We start from the raw sequence: 17,500 nt of genomic DNA, 5'->3' as shown, positions 1-17,500 counted from the left end.
CAGACATTTCTCTATTTGCAATTTGAGGAGCTGCAAGAGGAACATGCAAAATGACAATTACCACAGACATTTTTATGTATAGTACTAGCATTAGTTTTATGTTGCTAACATGTAGAACCTAAAACTGGGCTGTTTATTTATACCTTGTTCAATAAGGAGGAATCAGCCAAGCAAACACATGCATTACTATCTGCACCAGCAGTTGTCCTTTTATTCTCAGTGGTGGAAAGATTGGACATACAACAATCACCTACATTTTAAATACAGTGCTGCGCGAAGGTTCTTTGGCTATTAGTCTGCATGGCATAGGATAGGTCCAGGGATCTTACAAAGCTAGCACATCATGCTCACATTTTAATGACCCGTATGAAAATAAGAACCCTTCTTAAATTAAAGGCCCATTTTCACCCTAGACGCAACACGATCGTTTGTCATTGTTTTGAATCTCAAATAGCCCATTACAATTGGCAAACTATTTTTGTTGCGCCAATTCGTGCTGTTGGAAACAAGAAACAACGCCATAAGCCGGATAGTCTTGTGGTTTACCAGGTGATTTTAAAGAGGGAAACCGCTAAAATTACCTTTTATCTGATTTAGACACTGGAGAATCACTGATGCGGAATTTTTATGGTTCGGCTATTCAGCAAGAGGAATCGGACAATTCTGAAGCTAACGAGCTAGGTGACTGATTGTTTCAGTGCTGAAATACATGGCTTACTTTAAACTTACATTTCCTTTGTCAGTTTGATTTGTTAGGATATCTGGGATGCAGAAGTAAAATGTTCTTGTAAAATGCTTGTGCTCAAAAGACTCCCAGAGGTTGCTGTCTTTGTGGAGTGGCAAGCAAAACCTGTTCGCCATCGCAATCGGTCATGTTGTTCGATACTATTCGACTTCAAATAGAATTACTTTAAACAAATATAGACAAAAAATACTATGATAAAATTATGAAATGATAAATAGAGAACGCATTCAAAATAGGACCTGAAACATTTACCAACAAAATTAATAGCTTTTGATGACAAAGATTCTGAAAGGCTTTCTGAGATTTTTCCAATTTTTGTAATTTCGTGATACAGGAAATCATGAGGGGTGCGCAATGCATTCAGGGTGAAAATGGGCCTTTAAAGTCTGAACTGTACAAAACTGTTGCATGCATGTAACTATTAAAATACCCTCAATTTCCCTGCACATAACCAATTTTGGCCCAGATTTATTTTAATTATTAAAATATTTATGCATAAAGCCTGGTATTTTTAATTGCAACTAAATATTCTTGTACCTCCAGCCATCCTCAGTTTGCTGTTTAAAAGATTTTTCTTATACACCATATCGTTTTCATCTCCCTTTGGAGAGAGTTCATTGTCTAGAAAGTCATCTGGTTGATTTCTCATCAGCGTTTCATTATTTCCTGGACTGAATTTCTCTTTATTGGAATAAGAAAAGTTTGAGCTTCGTGCTATACTCCATGATTTGTGATCTGAAAAAAAAAATCATTAAAAAATAATGAAATAGCCTTCACCATTCTTTATTTACTTATTATGTGCACAGCGAAATGATACTTGTAGGAGCACAAAAGAAGTAGTTCTGGCTACTTCTTGAGTTATCAGGGAAAAACTTTGGTTGTCTATGATGACTGGAGGCAATTCTCATTTCTAACCCTTCACTCCTTTACTGCATTTATTTGTTAAAACAACAATAACTATCATTAAAATGAATCTATGGTGACATGGAAATATCATGTGCATAGTTTAATACCAGTGCTGAACACCTCATTGATAACAAATAATTTTTTGCCAAAAAAGTAGAGCATTAATTTATTATCAGTGTTTTAACCAAGAATAACATTACTGGTCTCTGCACACAAAAACTCTGGTAGCCCGTAAAAGTCAGGCTTAAATGAAAAAGCCCATTTTTTTTTTTGGCCAAACATTTCAGATTTTAACCCTGGCCTTTAGGCAAAAGAAATAGGGCTTTAAATTGAGAATCGCCCCTCACACTTATCTGGACAATTTAAGCGATATTACTTTCTCTTATAGACACCTGAAAAATTCAGGTTTCAATAACAGACAATTGCATAAAATTTCCACTCAGATACATGCAAGGATCACTTCTGCATTTTGTCTATAACCTGTACTTCAAATATACATGTAAACATACACTTGTTTCAAATAGGGGGTTTCTAGGCAAGGCAAAGAAAATTTTACTCAAGCGGTGTGTCAGCTCCTTGGGGTTTTTAGAACCAACAGAAAAGGTCAATTTGTTTGGTTTGCATTGCGACCTGCGCCAATGTCACCCAATTTGTGGAATGAGTTGCCAGGTGTTTGCCACCTGGTGGTCCCTGAATCTCTTGCACATAAAGCAGGAATCTGGTTACTGGCAACTCATTCATTTGTGCTTTGGTCCACCTGAGTTTGGGCAAGAATGATATTATTATATAAAGTGAAAATGCTCGAAGATATCACCAGGATACCACCTTATTACAATACAGTAACTTGAATAGGAACAAAGATTTTGCATTCCTCTGTTTCCACAGCAAACATTGCATTTTAATTACTATAATTTCGGCTAAAAAATTATAAAAAAGCCTCCATACTTGCTTGGTTACTCGCTTAAGTTTAGAATTTCACCAAATGACTAAAATCGGCTATAAATGAAAACGGTTTTGTGCAGCTAAAGCTTATTAATTAGCTCACAAGAAAAAACCTTATGAAAACAATCGTGATACACACCATCATCTGAATTTGAAAACCCATCGTTGCGTCCTTTCTGTGCCAGAGAATTCTCTATTTCACTTGAACCTGGACAAAAAAGCAAAGATATTAGGAAAATAACAGTAATAACGTCAAAGATCTAGAGGCTCCCGAGCGAAGTAATATAAATGGCCCTGAAAAACACAGCCTTAAAGCTTAAAAAAAAAAAAAAAAGCTAAACGCTTATAAACCTGAACTACCAAATTAGCATTTCCGATCACTGAATAATGAAATTCTACCCTCAAGGCTAATAAGGCAAATCAGTGAATTGCACAACTCACCGCTCAGTCCACCGTGCCTTGAATAATATGTAGAAGTAGATTTACTTCCGTTTAATACCGTTCCTTTCTTGCTTGCTTGACTAACTTGAACGTTTTTGCGTATACTCCAGACATCGTCAAGTTGCGATCCTGTCACGTACACAAAATCATTTTTCTCAATGTAATTCCCGAGGTTGAGTGATTACAGAAATCTACAAAAATTCTTCATCATACCTGGAGGATTTGGTGAATCTTTCGTTTTTGTAAACTTATTTATTGGCTGTAACGAATGATTTAAGTCATCTCCATGGTCGTCGACACTAGTGTTCCAAGGATTACTCTTATTGTTTTTCCCTGAGTACAAAAATTTGCTTGGTCTGCCGCCTGAAAGTGAAATGTTAATTTACACCGATGTACAATCAAAGCGAATTTCCAAAGACCTGCGGTTTCTTGAGAGTTAAAAATACATTAGCACAATTCAGCGGCTACAATACCGTCATTTTGGTTGCTGGATTTCCCAATTCCTCGTCCGAAGGACATCACTTCTCCTCATCACGGCGACCTCGGCATTGGCGCAGCAATAAAAGTGTGAGGAGATAAAAATAACTTTGCTCTGGGAACCAGTCCTTTCTCACTCCAACACAATTTTTCACAATTTGTGATAAAATCTTTTGCATCTTTAAAAACGATAAAACAGAAACCATTGCATAGAAAAAAAAAGGGTTTTTTTTTACTTTCGTTTGCTTTGCTTTACTTATCTTATCCGTCGGATATTTAACTCCCTTACATCACCTTCTAATACTCTCTGGGGTAGACTAAAAACACACTGTCTTGTTCGCCCTGGCAACCCCAGGACGCCTGCATAGGTTTGGACCCAACAGAACAAACAGACAAAAAATTCTTCTTTTTGGATGTTTTAGTAATATTAACGTTTGGCAATATTCGAAACAAAATTAGAGATGTCAGCAGGAACACTTCGAAATATGCGTCGGGGTTCTACTAATGGCAAGAAAACACGAAAAACACCTGAAGAAAATGAAATCGTTGGCGCCAATCGCAACACCAAGCCACGAATTTCACCGTCTGCAATTGAACAAGGATTTCACACCGACAAGTACAAAACACATTACAGTGCATGGACACCTATAATTCACAGCGCCTCAAATAATCAAGTAGATATAAACCTTCTTGTAATTGAAATTTTACGGTTGTTTAAATTGACCTGAATGTTTAAACAAACAATTTTGAACTCCTTTGTGTCGTATAGTGTGGTTACAATTTCACAGTTTGAATAGACTACTGTAAGGGCACTTATAATTGATTATTTATTTCTTTTAGATTTTCTTGGAACGGCTGGATCTTATCGGGCACTGGGTAAGGTTAAATCGCCGAAAAAAGGATATTTTTTACGTGTTTCATATTTTGTTATTATTTAATATGTCTGCATTTGGCGAAGTTTGGACAGCAATCACAAGACAACTTTTCTTTTGGTCTTGGGACAAAGATTCAGACATTTATGCACTAATCTCTGCCCTACCTCCAGCCTTCCCCCTTACCCCCCCCCCCCCAACAAACCCGGGAAAAGGACAAGAGAAAGCGACCTCAAATTCCTACCCCCTGGGCAATATTCCATTCCATTGTCCCTGCTTGTGTCCACCTACCTGGAAGGATACATTAATTTTGTCAATACTATCACTACTAACAATGAAACTAATACAGTCAGCAAGGTTTTCCGTCAGTAGTTCAGTGACTTCATTGTATTTTTGGGTTGCAAGCAAAATGCAAGGATAAAACAGATTAACAAGCAACAAGCTTAATTAACTCACGTCTCTTTCCTTCATTTTAGTCGCTGTCTGGTTTGGTCCCTGGTCTTGGCTTGACATATAAGTTGCTCCAATTGTCATCCTCCAGCAGAGAAATTTCCTGTTTGGATACCGAAGAGCAAATCTTGTCCAAAACCCCGTATACCGGGACAATTTTGAATGTTGCATGTTGGATTTTGTCCAGCTAATGTTCCCGCTTTTCCTGTGTTTGGGAAGGGGGGGGGGGGTGGGGGGTGGTCTGAGAAGGGTAGTTACATTGGCTGGTACATTAATTTTATACCTGCTGGAAAATGTTGGTAGTTTCACTTTTTGTAAAGACCACTTTGAAAATGGTCTTCAATAGATTCAGTCAACTTGTCCATGGGTCTCACCGTAATTTCAAATCATCCCCACTCTCACCTGGTCAGTCGTGTTGTGGCTAAAAAATGAACGTAATACTCTAGTTAATTAGTAAATAATTTATGTTTGATTGTTTCAGTTTTCCTTGTGGACAGATGCCCAACGAAAAAGATTCTTGACCTTCATCCTAAAGAAATGTAAAAAATCCCAATTACGATTTGTCAATGAAGGCTGGTTTCAGAAGCAGCTTCCAATCCTTCACTTAGACTTCTCAACTGTTCTGCCACGATTCATATCCACGTACATATTCTCCTTCTTGGACCCAAGGAGTCTTTGCCGTGCAGCTCAAGTATCATGGCATTGGAAATTTCTAAGTGAGCAGGATGTAGTGTGGATGTCAAAGTGTTTAAAATTTGGTTGGTATTTACCATACACCCCTAACAAAAGAGAAAATGGATCTTGGAAGCATCATTACATCATGTGCACTTACTCCCTTGACATGGAGGCTCCTTCTAGAAATTTGGTATGTCACTATATAATATTAGAAATTTTATAAACATGCATATTTAATTAAGACTTACGTTGGCTTTGAAATGCCACCAGTATATTTTTGCAGGGACAGTTGATGGGCTGTTGAAATCAGAAACCAAAGAAGTGGATTGTGATCAGTGAATCACAAATTATGGTTGACTCATTAACTCATTTTGTTTCATTAATTGACCATTTTACAGTTGTGAGCTAATAGTTACTGCATGTACCTGGCCTATAAATGAAAGTTAGGCTGGAGTTGACCTTGTTTCATTAGAAACCTCACTGCTTTTTTTCTTAAATGTAAATTCTAACTAATTAGCATGAGGACAACATCTTTACCGGTAACATAAGAAAAGCAGGGAGGTCTCTATCATAACATGGACAACTCCAGCTTCACTTTCATTGAAAGGCCAGAGAAATGAGTACATACCGGTGCATGACTGTAAAACTGTCTATTGACAATTATAATAATAAAAAAAATTGAATTAGTGTTGATTGAAATTTGAACTTTGGAGTATACAGTCTGTTATAATTTAGTGAAAGGTACGGTAACTATATGGTGTATAGATCCTGAAACTTTTTGAAATTATAATAAACTAGTATTTACATGCAGTTTTCACTTAATCAGCCCCGGCACCTAAGAAATGCAGTTGAGAATATTATGTCTAAATAATGTTATAATTATGCTGAACATGTCGCCCCTGTTTCCGATTTGCGTGTGACAAATTGTCGCTCCTGTTTCTGATTTAATTGTGTCCAGACAAATCAATTTCTGAGCCAGGCAACTTGATTTGCATCAGATCTGCTTCAATGTTTGATTTTTCAATCACTAACCCCAACAGCACTTTCAATTGGTTCTCCTTGCGAGTTTCTACTTCATGACTCCTAAAACACCTCGATTGTGTACTAGAACAAATTTACCAAATAGAATATGCCACTTGCTTGCCCGTTTAAGCAATACCAATACCACCCTGCGCACCTGGTTAAGCAAATCAATATTGATTATCCCTACAGTACAATCTCTACAAATTTCTCCATTTTAGTTACCCTTTTTACGTGGGGACTTCTAGGTTAATTGCCTCCTCGGGTTTTGCCCTCTGGGCCAAATTTAAACCATGCAGGGGCAATTACAGATCTTCGACAAGTAAGCAGGTCTGTGAATGGCACAAAGGCTGGAGGTAACCTACAGTTATGATGCAGACCCAACTGCTTTTCTCCTGCCAATGATCATCCTGTCAACCTTGCTTTCCTCCAAAAGCCTTGTAACCAAACACAAATGAGCTAGCTAATTCACCAACATCAAACATCCATCCAAACATTATTTTAATTAACAAAATTACAGCTTTCATTCAAAGGCTAGTCCCTTGAGCTCTGGCCTCTTCTCAAATAAAAAGATTGAATTTTGTCCGCCTATGAAGCTTCTTCTTAAATGTTGAGCACTATAAATGCAACCAGGTCGAGGTGCTTGAGTGACATGATCACATTTACTCTAACTGCCAAGAAATAAAGGGAATTGCATTTTAATAAAACCATAAAAATGAAAGATAATTAAGACATCTGTTCAGGCTGAACTTGATCAGTTGTCAGTCTTAATGTTATCAACACTGCCCTTCTCGAAAAGGAATACATTTACCTGGGAATCTAGCTCCATAATTAATAGTTGGTGTTCACCCCGTTTAAAATTAGGAGTTGGTTTGGGGCGAAGGATCCTATCCCTGCGGGTTTACGATCGCGAATCATTTACAAGTTTTCATGTGCAGGCTGTAATGCCTGTTATATTGGTGAAACCAATAGACATTTCGCCACTCGCATCCGTGAACATCTCGCCTCCGACAAACATTCCCACATATTTAAGCACTTGAGAGGTTCTGAAAATTGTCGCTCCTGGTGTTCAGAAGACTGTTTTAAAATCCTTGACTCTGCTTCCACACGTTTCCAATTGAAAATCAAAGAAGCCATACATATCCTTTGGGAGCAGCCATCTTTAAATTCCCAAGTCAAACGTACATCTTAATTTATCCCTTTCATACTAATTAGTTTCTTTCCTTAGCCTAAACAGTTTGGTTTTTTCTGTTTTGTTTCGTGATTGGGTGTTTTTATTCTGTTCTCGCCTTCATCCTTAATTATTCATGTTATATCTCACTTTGTTACACTATTTATTGCTCAACTTTAGTTTATTTCTCATTTGTCAACTGACGATGGATGATGTTTCATCCGAAACATGTATTGATTAAATATGAATTTCAAAAACATCGCATGGATCATCAAAGCGATATCTTACTTCGTGCTGCTAAGAAGTTTTGGTAATTATATATGTCTTTTGAATCTTGTGTTCAGGACCTCTACAAAAGAAAGCAATGGTAATTTATTATTATTCAATACCCACTCAGGCCATGATCAACAGATGTTTGTTTACTTAAATTTTAATTATAATAATTGCACATATTGCATGCTCTGCAATTGATTGAAGGCCTGTGTGCAAATGTCTCAGGTGGAAATGTATGGCCAATTTGCTGGCAACAGCTCCAAAGTGGTGAATAACAAAGACACCAAACAAGGAAGTTTAGGATTCAAAAGGAAAATAGCCAAAAATGTTGCAGACTACAAAAAAGGTATGTCCTGAAGTTGAACTGCCCAGATTTACTGTTTAAAATTAATTTATACATAAAGAATGTCAAGCAACCAGCTCTTTTCCTAAAGCTTTAATTGAGTCACCAATCATGTATACTATCCATGTAAAATAAGATAAAAAAAATCTCGTGAAGATTTTGTTGACAAAGCAGCCCCTTAATCATCCCCAAATCTCATTGGTTTAAAGCATTCCTTCCTTGTCTTTTAAAAGATGTTGTATTATCTGAAACTCTTCCATCAATGAGCTAATCTTCTTGGAAAAACTGGTAAAATTCCATTCTATAAAGAAAACACAGGTGCCTACTAGTTGAATTTGTGGGAAAAACTGATTCTTGCCAAATAATATCTGGAGGTTTGAGCAAATTCCTGGGGAAAAATGGCATCAAGGAATGTCTGTCTTCCATGACTGACCTCTACAAGCCAATGTAAAAAGTTGCCACAATCATGTTCCATGGTAGGGGACGGGGCACAAAATGTTTGGAATGTCCCAACACCCACCTTACATTATAGAGGCTACCGTATCTAGTATGTGATACAGTGACAAAAGGGAAATTTGGAGATTTTATGCTTACCACGCAACTTAATATTCTGTTTCTTCTTATTGTATGTATCAGAGACACGTCGCCCACCTTGGTTGGATCCAGATCCTCACCCACCTGACTTGGAGAATGCTAGAAAAGCACTTCTTTATGAGCACAATCCAAACTACCCTCAATTCCCTGATCAAGTGAGAGCTACAAGACTGGGACTGTGTACCAGACCTCCTCACAGAAGATCACACACAGCTCCTGTGTACATGCATACAGAAAAGGCAACTATGTCAAAGGTGAGGAATAACTTCAGACACTTCAATAATTATGTTGGGTATGGATGTCAACGTTACCGGGGAGGGGGTGAGAGGTCAAATCAAGTCAAATTGATTCCATTGAAATCTGTTGATTCTGGATCCCATACAATGTATTCTGGATTCCACGCTCTGGATTCCGGATTCCAAAGCCTCACATTTGCTGGAGACCCGGATTCCAGATTTCTTCACATTGGGCAATTGATTTTTGTATTAGAGTGGAAAACAGAGTGGAGAACGATCAAACTCGACCCAAATACGAATCCTTTCCCTCAGCTGGTATCAAAGCCAGGAGACTTTGATGGGAAGCATGTGTGGAAAGTGGACACTAACCATCTACATCTACATGTTCCAGCACTCTGCAAAGTCCCTTTTTACCTCATGGTATGACGTAAGTCATGCTATGGGGTTTAGGGTTTGGGGGCCAAATTCAATTAAAAATCACTCACTCACTTTGTTAGACATTAATTTATGCATTAAACCTGGATTAAACAAATTTTTGTTCCCCTCCCCGACAAGTTTACCTGTTTAAAGTCACGGTGTAACTAGCAATACCATCTGGACTTTTTATTTGCTTGGTTTGTACTCTGTATAGACACCCTGACATAATAACAGAGTGTGAAAAAATGTATTATAACACTTTAAATGCAAGAACTATAGGAAAGTAAAACATTATATTGATCTCCAACTTCAGTTTTATGCAACTCAGAACCTTTGTTGTGGATTATAACATTTTCTTGTTTGAAATCAAGATCTTACATCACTGTTCTGCTCTGTAATCCCTCATTGATTATCAAATTTCACTTAAAAGCCCCACATAGTCTTTTAGCTTTAGCAAATTAGCTGGTGATTTTACCAAATCTATGAATTATTTACTTGCCCAGTAATTTGTCCAACAGGAAAGATTTTAAAATTCTGTCATTAATCGTAATTACCAACATAATGCTTTGATTTACAATTTCTATATCCAAAAAAACCCAGTTATGTACCAGAAATGTAGATCACAATAATTATACAGTAAATACAGTAACTTCGGAACAACAATTACAAAAATTGCATTTCCTATGCTATGTGCCCATTACCCCCTCTGCCAACTCCTACAATTCTGGATCTGCAATACATCTTCCATCATTGGGCCTTGGAATATGAATATACATGTACCATAGAATGACAGAGTCAAGAAATATTTTTTTCAACAAAAATCTCTTTACAAAAATTAATAAAAATATTATTTCACATGTCTCTTCTATAACAACAGTTTTCAACAATAACAGCTTCTAATTACACTAATCAATACAAATATTATTTCACGTCTCTAAAAATGCTAACTTCAGTACATTGAGACCAGTGTCATCCATAACACCAGCTACTCTGATAAATGTTAGTCCCCAGGAGCTCATTAAGAAAATAAGTTTACTCGGGAAAGGGTTGACTCAAGGAATTAGAGGAGATAGAGGCTCCTCTTGATGAGCTCCTGTAGTCCCACATTTTAACCAAAAAAACTAATTGCAAAGTTCAATAGGCTTGATTACTTTCTTCACTGAGCATATCAAATGTTAATTTGGATACATTGAGAAGAGTGTCCTTCATAACATCAGCTGACAGCTTTGATACATCCTTGTCAACTGCGTAACCATCTGCACTGGATATTTTCTGAAAGAGGTCTTGCAGCGCTGAATGAGGACAATAATAACGTCCAGCATTTTCACTATGCTCATTCTTGATGATCACGTTTGCAGTGCTGCTGCAGATCATATCTGACTTTTGCATCTTCAGGTTACAATTGAGACACTTAAGTGCACTTTTCTCGTCAATGTCACCTATCTTAGATTTGTAGTTGATGAAAATAAAAGATTTTCTAACAGCAGCAAAACAGTTCCGGTGATGGGTTTTTTGCTCTTTTCCCTTGGTTTTAACTCCTCAGCTGCACCACTGAATTCTAGGGATACTGCAATATCGTCTCATATGTCTATTTTAGTGCACATAGTTGAACTAAGTTGCTTCTTGTTGAAACAGTTAACCTTCAGTCCTTGAAATTAAAAGGAACCATCCACAAACACTTGCTCAATTTGATTTTCCCAAAGTATTGCTGTGATCGCACCGGATGCATCTGCAACAATCACATCGCACTTAGACAGCTCCTTCTTCGTCACATGTCACTGTGAATGTACACTTGAAAGCTTGTTCTAGAACCCAGGCCTTCGCTTTTTAAGTGAGGGCAACTGCATGGGTTGCGTTTTAACTTTGTGTACTTTTTCTCAACAACACTTCGTGGCCCACTGCGGGACTGCGGACCGCGGTAGCACTTCCACAAACACTTAATCGCCCACTGCGGGACCTCGGACCGCGGTAGCACTTCCACAAACACTTAGTCGCCCACTGCGGGACCTTGGACCGCGGACCACTGTAGCGCTTTCCACGAAACCAGTCATTCCCTGCCAGACGCCTACCACGGACCTCGGCATCTGAGCACTAAGGCTCCTCAGTGAGGGGGTCTTCTGAAATCGCTCCCTTTTTCTCAACAAATTCCACGAACACATCACTCGTCACATAGCCTACACTACTTCAATTCTATCTTTCCACCAGAAATATGGTAAGTAATTTTAAATCGGGAACAGCATACACGCGAGCACGTAATAGTGGTATGGATGTAAAATTTCCCCAACACGAAACACTGCTTTTCTTAGCGTGTTAAACCTCCATCCTAATGCGCACGTACTCTCACGAGTATTACTCCTTCTTAAGGACGTTCGCGCGAAATTTTTCTAACATTGATTTTTTTCTGAAAATTTTACCATTGAAAGATCATGAGTTAGCGACGTCAGAAATGTAAAAAAATGGGGGGTCACCGACTTCGTTTCGGAAATAACATGCCCAGAAGAACACCAAAATCTGAGTAAATCGGGCTTCGTTGGCGAAGAAGACCACAGTAGCTGCAAGTCCCAAAATATTGCAATTAGCGCTTTGAAGGGAAATGTTCTCTGCCAAATATGGTTTAAATGGACCTTTTAAGCGAATTTAGTCAGCTGGTGAGGTTCCTCAAAGAACAAGTTCGCATTTAAGGACAATAGTTTCACGCGCCTTGCAGCCGCAAAATGGCAGGATTCTATGTCCCGTGGACAGAAATCTTCAATTTTTTTTAACTTCCCACATTGATTTTTTGTTCATTTTTGGACAATGTGGAGATAATTGTAAATGAAATCTGTTTCTGAAAAGAAAAGTAGGGGTCACCGAACGTCCAAGATCGTTAAATCCAATCAAAGCTATAACAATGGCCATCTGCCCTATCATTGTTCATTTGAGTACTTAGCGCGCGCGCTCGATGCATGACGTGGCATGGCGTGGCATGTGGATTTGCGTGCGCAGTAAGGATGCGCAGAAACAATTAGCGCGAACGTCCTTAAATCAGTTTTCCAACAAAAACAAAAAAAATAGCCTACGTTAAAGTATCGCTCTTTGTCATGAGTTCCACAACTAAATTATGGTTGCCTGAACAAACCACATCTCCATGCTGGTATCACTAATTCTTCACACATTCGCAATTTAAGGTGGCTGGTACCGGTTTCCTCGCGCGGCGATTAAGTCACCTTCGGTGCGTCATGCGTGAGTAACACGCACGATACAGGCGCGAGATTTAAAACCCGAAAAACCAAAACAATATGGCGGCGCGCGGCTTTTTTTCCGCGCAAGGACAATTTTGTACTGTTGGAGACGAAATTTGCAATTAAAAGAGACTTTACCTGCAAGAACAACTTAAGTCAATTGTGTGTATTTAAGAAAAATTGTTTCTGGAATTTAACGTTTCCCAAGTTTCAAAGGCAACTCGATCGATCGTGACGGCCATAAGGAGCGTATAAAGGACTCGCAAAGTGGACATAAATATGGAGAATGGACACACCAACAGAAATCATTTTGCTTGTTCTTCTTCGCCACATTCTATGGGTTGTATTTTGTTTGCTTGACGAACATTGCGTATGCAGGAGATAGAGAAGACGAAAAACCAAACTACCAGTCCAGGCGACAGAAAGGTTGCTTTGCTTCCAAACGACGAATTCGATCCGTAGCAAATCTGACCAGAGCAAAAAAATTCATAACCCAAGGCAACGAAAATCACCTTGAAGAGGAACAAGACTTTGAACCTCCAAGAAAAATAGAAACGAGGTCACAGGTATGTTGTTTATGCGATAAATATTGTTACGTCTTTAATGTTGGTTCAAATGTTGCAAATTAGCTAGATCGACCATTTCCATTTCCTTCCTGTTACTTTGCCTTTTCGTTTGAAAAATTTAAATATCAGAAAGTAAATAGCTTAGCAAATATATATATATATATATATATATATATATATATATGTTATTCACCGACCAAGGCCGGTGGATAATATTTTTATTTATTTCTAAATTCTATTTTTAGAAGGTAGGAGAAACTATTAAAAAAAAACTGGAAAAGTCATGTTTTATTTTACACATTGTCTCATCAACGTGTCAACAAATGTACAATAAAATGAATTGGTCAGGAATATTTTTACTCTGTGTGAAGTTTCGCTTTCAAAAGTTAACAAACTTGGCGAAATGTAGAACAAGCCATTTCAATGTTTCAATTCGCAACTTCACTCTGCACTTTGCGTAGTTGGTTACCATGACCGTGGTCAGGAGATAGGAAAATACTGCCCACTCCCGGAACCAATCAGATTGCAGGATTCTCAGGATACCGCCCGCTCACGATGGTGAAAGAAAGAAATAAATTTCATTACAGCAACCTAAACATGGGGTTGATATTTGTGGTACAAGACTGATTGAACTTCACGTTCTGTGAAATTACCTGAAATCTTGTTCAAACTGTAAAGAAGACGAGTGTCTCTTGGTGTCTTCAGAAGTTTCTTGAAGCAATAGTAGGGAAGCAGAAGCAAAATTATAGTTTTCTTCTTTTAAGAAAAATATCATTTCATTGTTACCATACAAGTAGCCTACAACACAATTGTGTACAAGTACATCACTAATATTAAGTAATCTTTAAAATTAGTGTAGAATAGAGAAACTATTGTATTGGTGTGAAGGTTGTTGACTCTTCAATTGCTATATAATCCCTGGGTCATAAAGAAAGGAACACTTGTGAAAAATAGTTGAAAATATTATGAGTGATATTTTAATATCGAATTGTTTGTGAATTAAAATCTCAAATATCATCGATGAAAGATGCTTATTTATCTGTTTGTAATAGTGCCTGGCATTTTTTTAAAATTATTTTACCTGGGTATTAACAAATTAGTATGGGTAATCAAGAGGCGACAAGTGAAGTCAGGGAATCATCTCACCCACGTTTTGTCCAAAATTAAATAGTTTCCTGAGCCCAAAGGTTTGGGAATTTATTTGATTTTGGACAAAACACAAGTGACTTATTCCCTAATTTCAGGAGTATACCATTTGATTAGCTATTAACATTATGGGTGACAAATTACGTTCATAAGACGCCAATTTGGCACTGTAGGAACAGTTGCCATGGCAACATTGTAATTTCACATGTCAAATTATAAATTAACGCTGAACTTTCGCGCCAAAATTAAGGAGTAATTTGTCACCCATGTTATAAGCTGAAATACAACTCATCTTTTCCAGTCAAATTGCAAAGTACAATACAATACTTTATTTGTCACCATCAATTTTACAAATTGGAAGGTACACTCTGTATTCACAAGTTAGAGGCTTCAAAGGATTTTTTTTTTGTTTACTACTAACTTATATTCTTCAATTTATTGTTTTGTTGCCCCATTCAAGGTAATGTGATATTCAAATGCTTAGGTCCTTTGCCTTGTTGTAACCAAAACGTCCATAACAGCATGGATATCTCCATTTTGCAAATAGAAAACTAACACGATGTGGCAATAAAACAATGGAACAATAAAGGTCCATTCTTCTTCATAAGTACATTAAATTAACATGCCTCAGCATGAGATAAAAAATAATATGATTTATCATTTGCTTTTATGCAACATTGGCTGAGAAACAAATTAGTCACCACATGAAGGTCATTTATTGCTTCAACAGGTCCATTATCGTTCGTAAACATTACTGGAGAAAAACAAAGTGGTCTTTAGCATTAAATGCAGCTACTGAGGTCACATAAATGAACAATTCGATGCTCACGTTGAGTTGGAAGATGTCAGGGCACTGAGAAAAATTCTTTTTGAGTCATCGCTTAGCCTTTCCAGAAAAGATATTGTTGAGAATTCCAGTATCACTAGTGTTTCCCACGCAGTTGAAGACATGCTCCACCTCGGTCGACGCCATGAACTTCTCTCAACATTCAGTGACAAGCTGTTCAACACAAGCGATACTGGGCCAATTAAAAGATCAATGGCCCTAAACATCGCCGATAGTGGTCTATTTTACGACGACAATCACAAACTTTACACTACATTTGGTATGGTCGCTATTCTATCCAATCCACCGACATCTTCATCAGCGAAGACACCGCGAGTAACACGAACGAAGAGGATACTGACCGCCATCGTTAAGCACTTCGACGAAATCAACCACGAAGAATAGGACAAAATGCCAGTAAAAATATTAAATAAAGAAACTCCACCTTTCACGATATTTAGAAGCCTCGCGATCTCCATACATCTTGAACCAACACCGACAGCGCTCGTGTTCTGTAAGCAATTTCAAACTTTCGCTTGATGCTTTTTGACAAAAACATGGCAACTCTACCCAGAATTTGTGAAGAAATCTTCAGAGTAAGTCCAGGAGGTTTGTCTTGAACGACAACGACAACTGTGAAGGTCTGTAAATGGTCTTTTGGCTACAAACATTTGAAAACGGTTCACTAGGTGCCCGCGCGGGCACACGAAGCAGTCAGCGGTAGTCGAAACGGCTCATGAGCAACTGCTGATCTTATAAAGTCTGGATTTTTTAATGCGTGTGTACACGCGTAGGAATAACGGAACTCACGAAGGCTTTTGCACGAAAACAAGCCCGGTGACCCCTTCTTTTTATTGTTTTAATATAATATTACAATTGAGAGGAAACGTCAGAAAAAAAATTAAAAAATTCTACGGAAGGAAATTTCTACTTTGGGCAAATTGTCGTTTTTCCAAGTTTTCAAGAAATCGGCTCCGTAAAATTCTTTGTAAATTGCTGTGCATTTTCCTTTTCAGATGCTAAAAGCTATTGCCAAAAAAAAAAGATGGGTCACCGGGTTAATTTTTTAGCTATTAGTGACATACGCTAAAAATCAGGGCTGGAAAATCCTTGTGTAACGTTGCCATGGTAACTGCTGATGACAAAATAACAGCTGCTTTTGATCAAGTATAAGTTATATAATCCAACCCTACCAAAATATTACAGTGGCCCTGGTTCGCCTTTATGTTCTATTCTTTCAAAGTTATAAGTCGTCAAAAACCCGAAAACTGGTACCAGCCACCTTAAGACAATTTTTCTCCATCAAAACTCTTACAAACACAGTAATTGTGTCAGCACATGTTGCCTACGATCAAAAAATACTTTCCAAAGAAAGCTAGATCGCAGGTTACGTCAAGGGTGCCAAAAATTCATACCATGAGGTTGCTCTAAGGAGCCTTTGATTTGACTTGTGGCTGTTTCTGCTTAGGTGGTCTCATACACCACAAGCCTTTTTAGAGACATCACCACCAAGCCGGCCACATCTGCTGGAGAGAACAGGACAACCACAACACCTGGGACTTTATCCTCTACTCTTCTCGAATAGTGTTTGGGTTCTTTAACGTCCCACAGGGAACTTATGAACATAGAAGACATTTGTGAGACGGGGCCTGCGGTTTATAGTCCTTATCCGAGACGACTTGAAAGTCTAACCATTTGCAGATGAAATTACAAAGGCAGCACTTTCTCCTCAGTTATTTTAAGATCCTGAGTGTTGATCCGGCCGGGGCTCGAACCCACGACCTCTCGCATGACAGCCCGATGCTCAACCAACTGAGCCAACGGTGCGCGGTTAAAACAGCTTGAAGGAAAAATTGAAGATTGTAACAAACAATGATGAAGCCCTTTCACTGAGTTAGTAAGAGATTAGATTTAGAAGGGAAAAATTAAAGTCTGGTTGTTTATCATTCTTGTTTCAGACAAGCGAAGTTTATGATGTTAATGCCAATGTAGTTGAAGACGAAAAGAAGGCGATCCAGCCATCAAGCCTGACACTTACAGAGGCCTTATCAGTTGAATCTGGTGGTATGTTGATGATAATTATGATTGTAAAATAAAAAATGGTTTTAATCCAGGAGTCATATCAAAACCATGATAAAATAAAATTGTCCGTGTGAGAGTAGTGCCAGATCTGAGAAGG

General features: G+C 38.0%; 2 protein-coding genes across 2 annotated transcripts in view; one reads left to right on the top strand and one right to left on the bottom strand.

The window, feature by feature from the left end:
• LOC137996646 (uncharacterized) overlaps positions 1-3,666 on the bottom strand; it is a 4,008-nt gene extending 342 nt beyond the window's left edge. Inside the window, exons 1-6 of the mRNA XM_068842161.1 lie at positions 3,508-3,666; positions 3,248-3,397; positions 3,035-3,163; positions 2,733-2,801; positions 1,283-1,480; positions 1-30 (exon numbers count right to left, since the gene is read on the bottom strand). The exon at positions 1-30 is cut by the window's left edge and continues 342 nt beyond it. Coding sequence (XP_068698262.1) covers positions 1-30; positions 1,283-1,480; positions 2,733-2,801; positions 3,035-3,163; positions 3,248-3,397; positions 3,508-3,553 — 622 coding nt within the window. The 5' untranslated portion in view covers positions 3,554-3,666. The remainder of the gene's footprint in view (positions 31-1,282; positions 1,481-2,732; positions 2,802-3,034; positions 3,164-3,247; positions 3,398-3,507) is intronic.
• A 193-nt stretch (positions 3,667-3,859) lies between these two features.
• LOC137996645 (epithelial cell-transforming sequence 2 oncogene-like) overlaps positions 3,860-17,500 on the top strand; it is a 47,628-nt gene continuing 33,987 nt past the window's right edge. Inside the window, exons 1-6 of the mRNA XM_068842159.1 lie at positions 3,860-4,185; positions 4,352-4,387; positions 5,315-5,698; positions 8,198-8,318; positions 8,952-9,163; positions 17,280-17,385. Of these exons, the coding sequence (XP_068698260.1) occupies positions 3,973-4,185; positions 4,352-4,387; positions 5,315-5,698; positions 8,198-8,318; positions 8,952-9,163; positions 17,280-17,385 (1,072 nt within the window). The 5' untranslated portion in view covers positions 3,860-3,972. The remainder of the gene's footprint in view (positions 4,186-4,351; positions 4,388-5,314; positions 5,699-8,197; positions 8,319-8,951; positions 9,164-17,279; positions 17,386-17,500) is intronic.

This window comes from Montipora foliosa, chromosome 3 (assembly GCF_036669935.1).
Source record: "Montipora foliosa isolate CH-2021 chromosome 3, ASM3666993v2, whole genome shotgun sequence".
Taxonomy (NCBI): Eukaryota; Metazoa; Cnidaria; class Anthozoa; order Scleractinia; family Acroporidae; genus Montipora; species Montipora foliosa.
The sequence above is the reverse complement of the archived record's forward strand: the minus strand, read 5'-3'. Positions and strand labels throughout refer to the sequence as shown.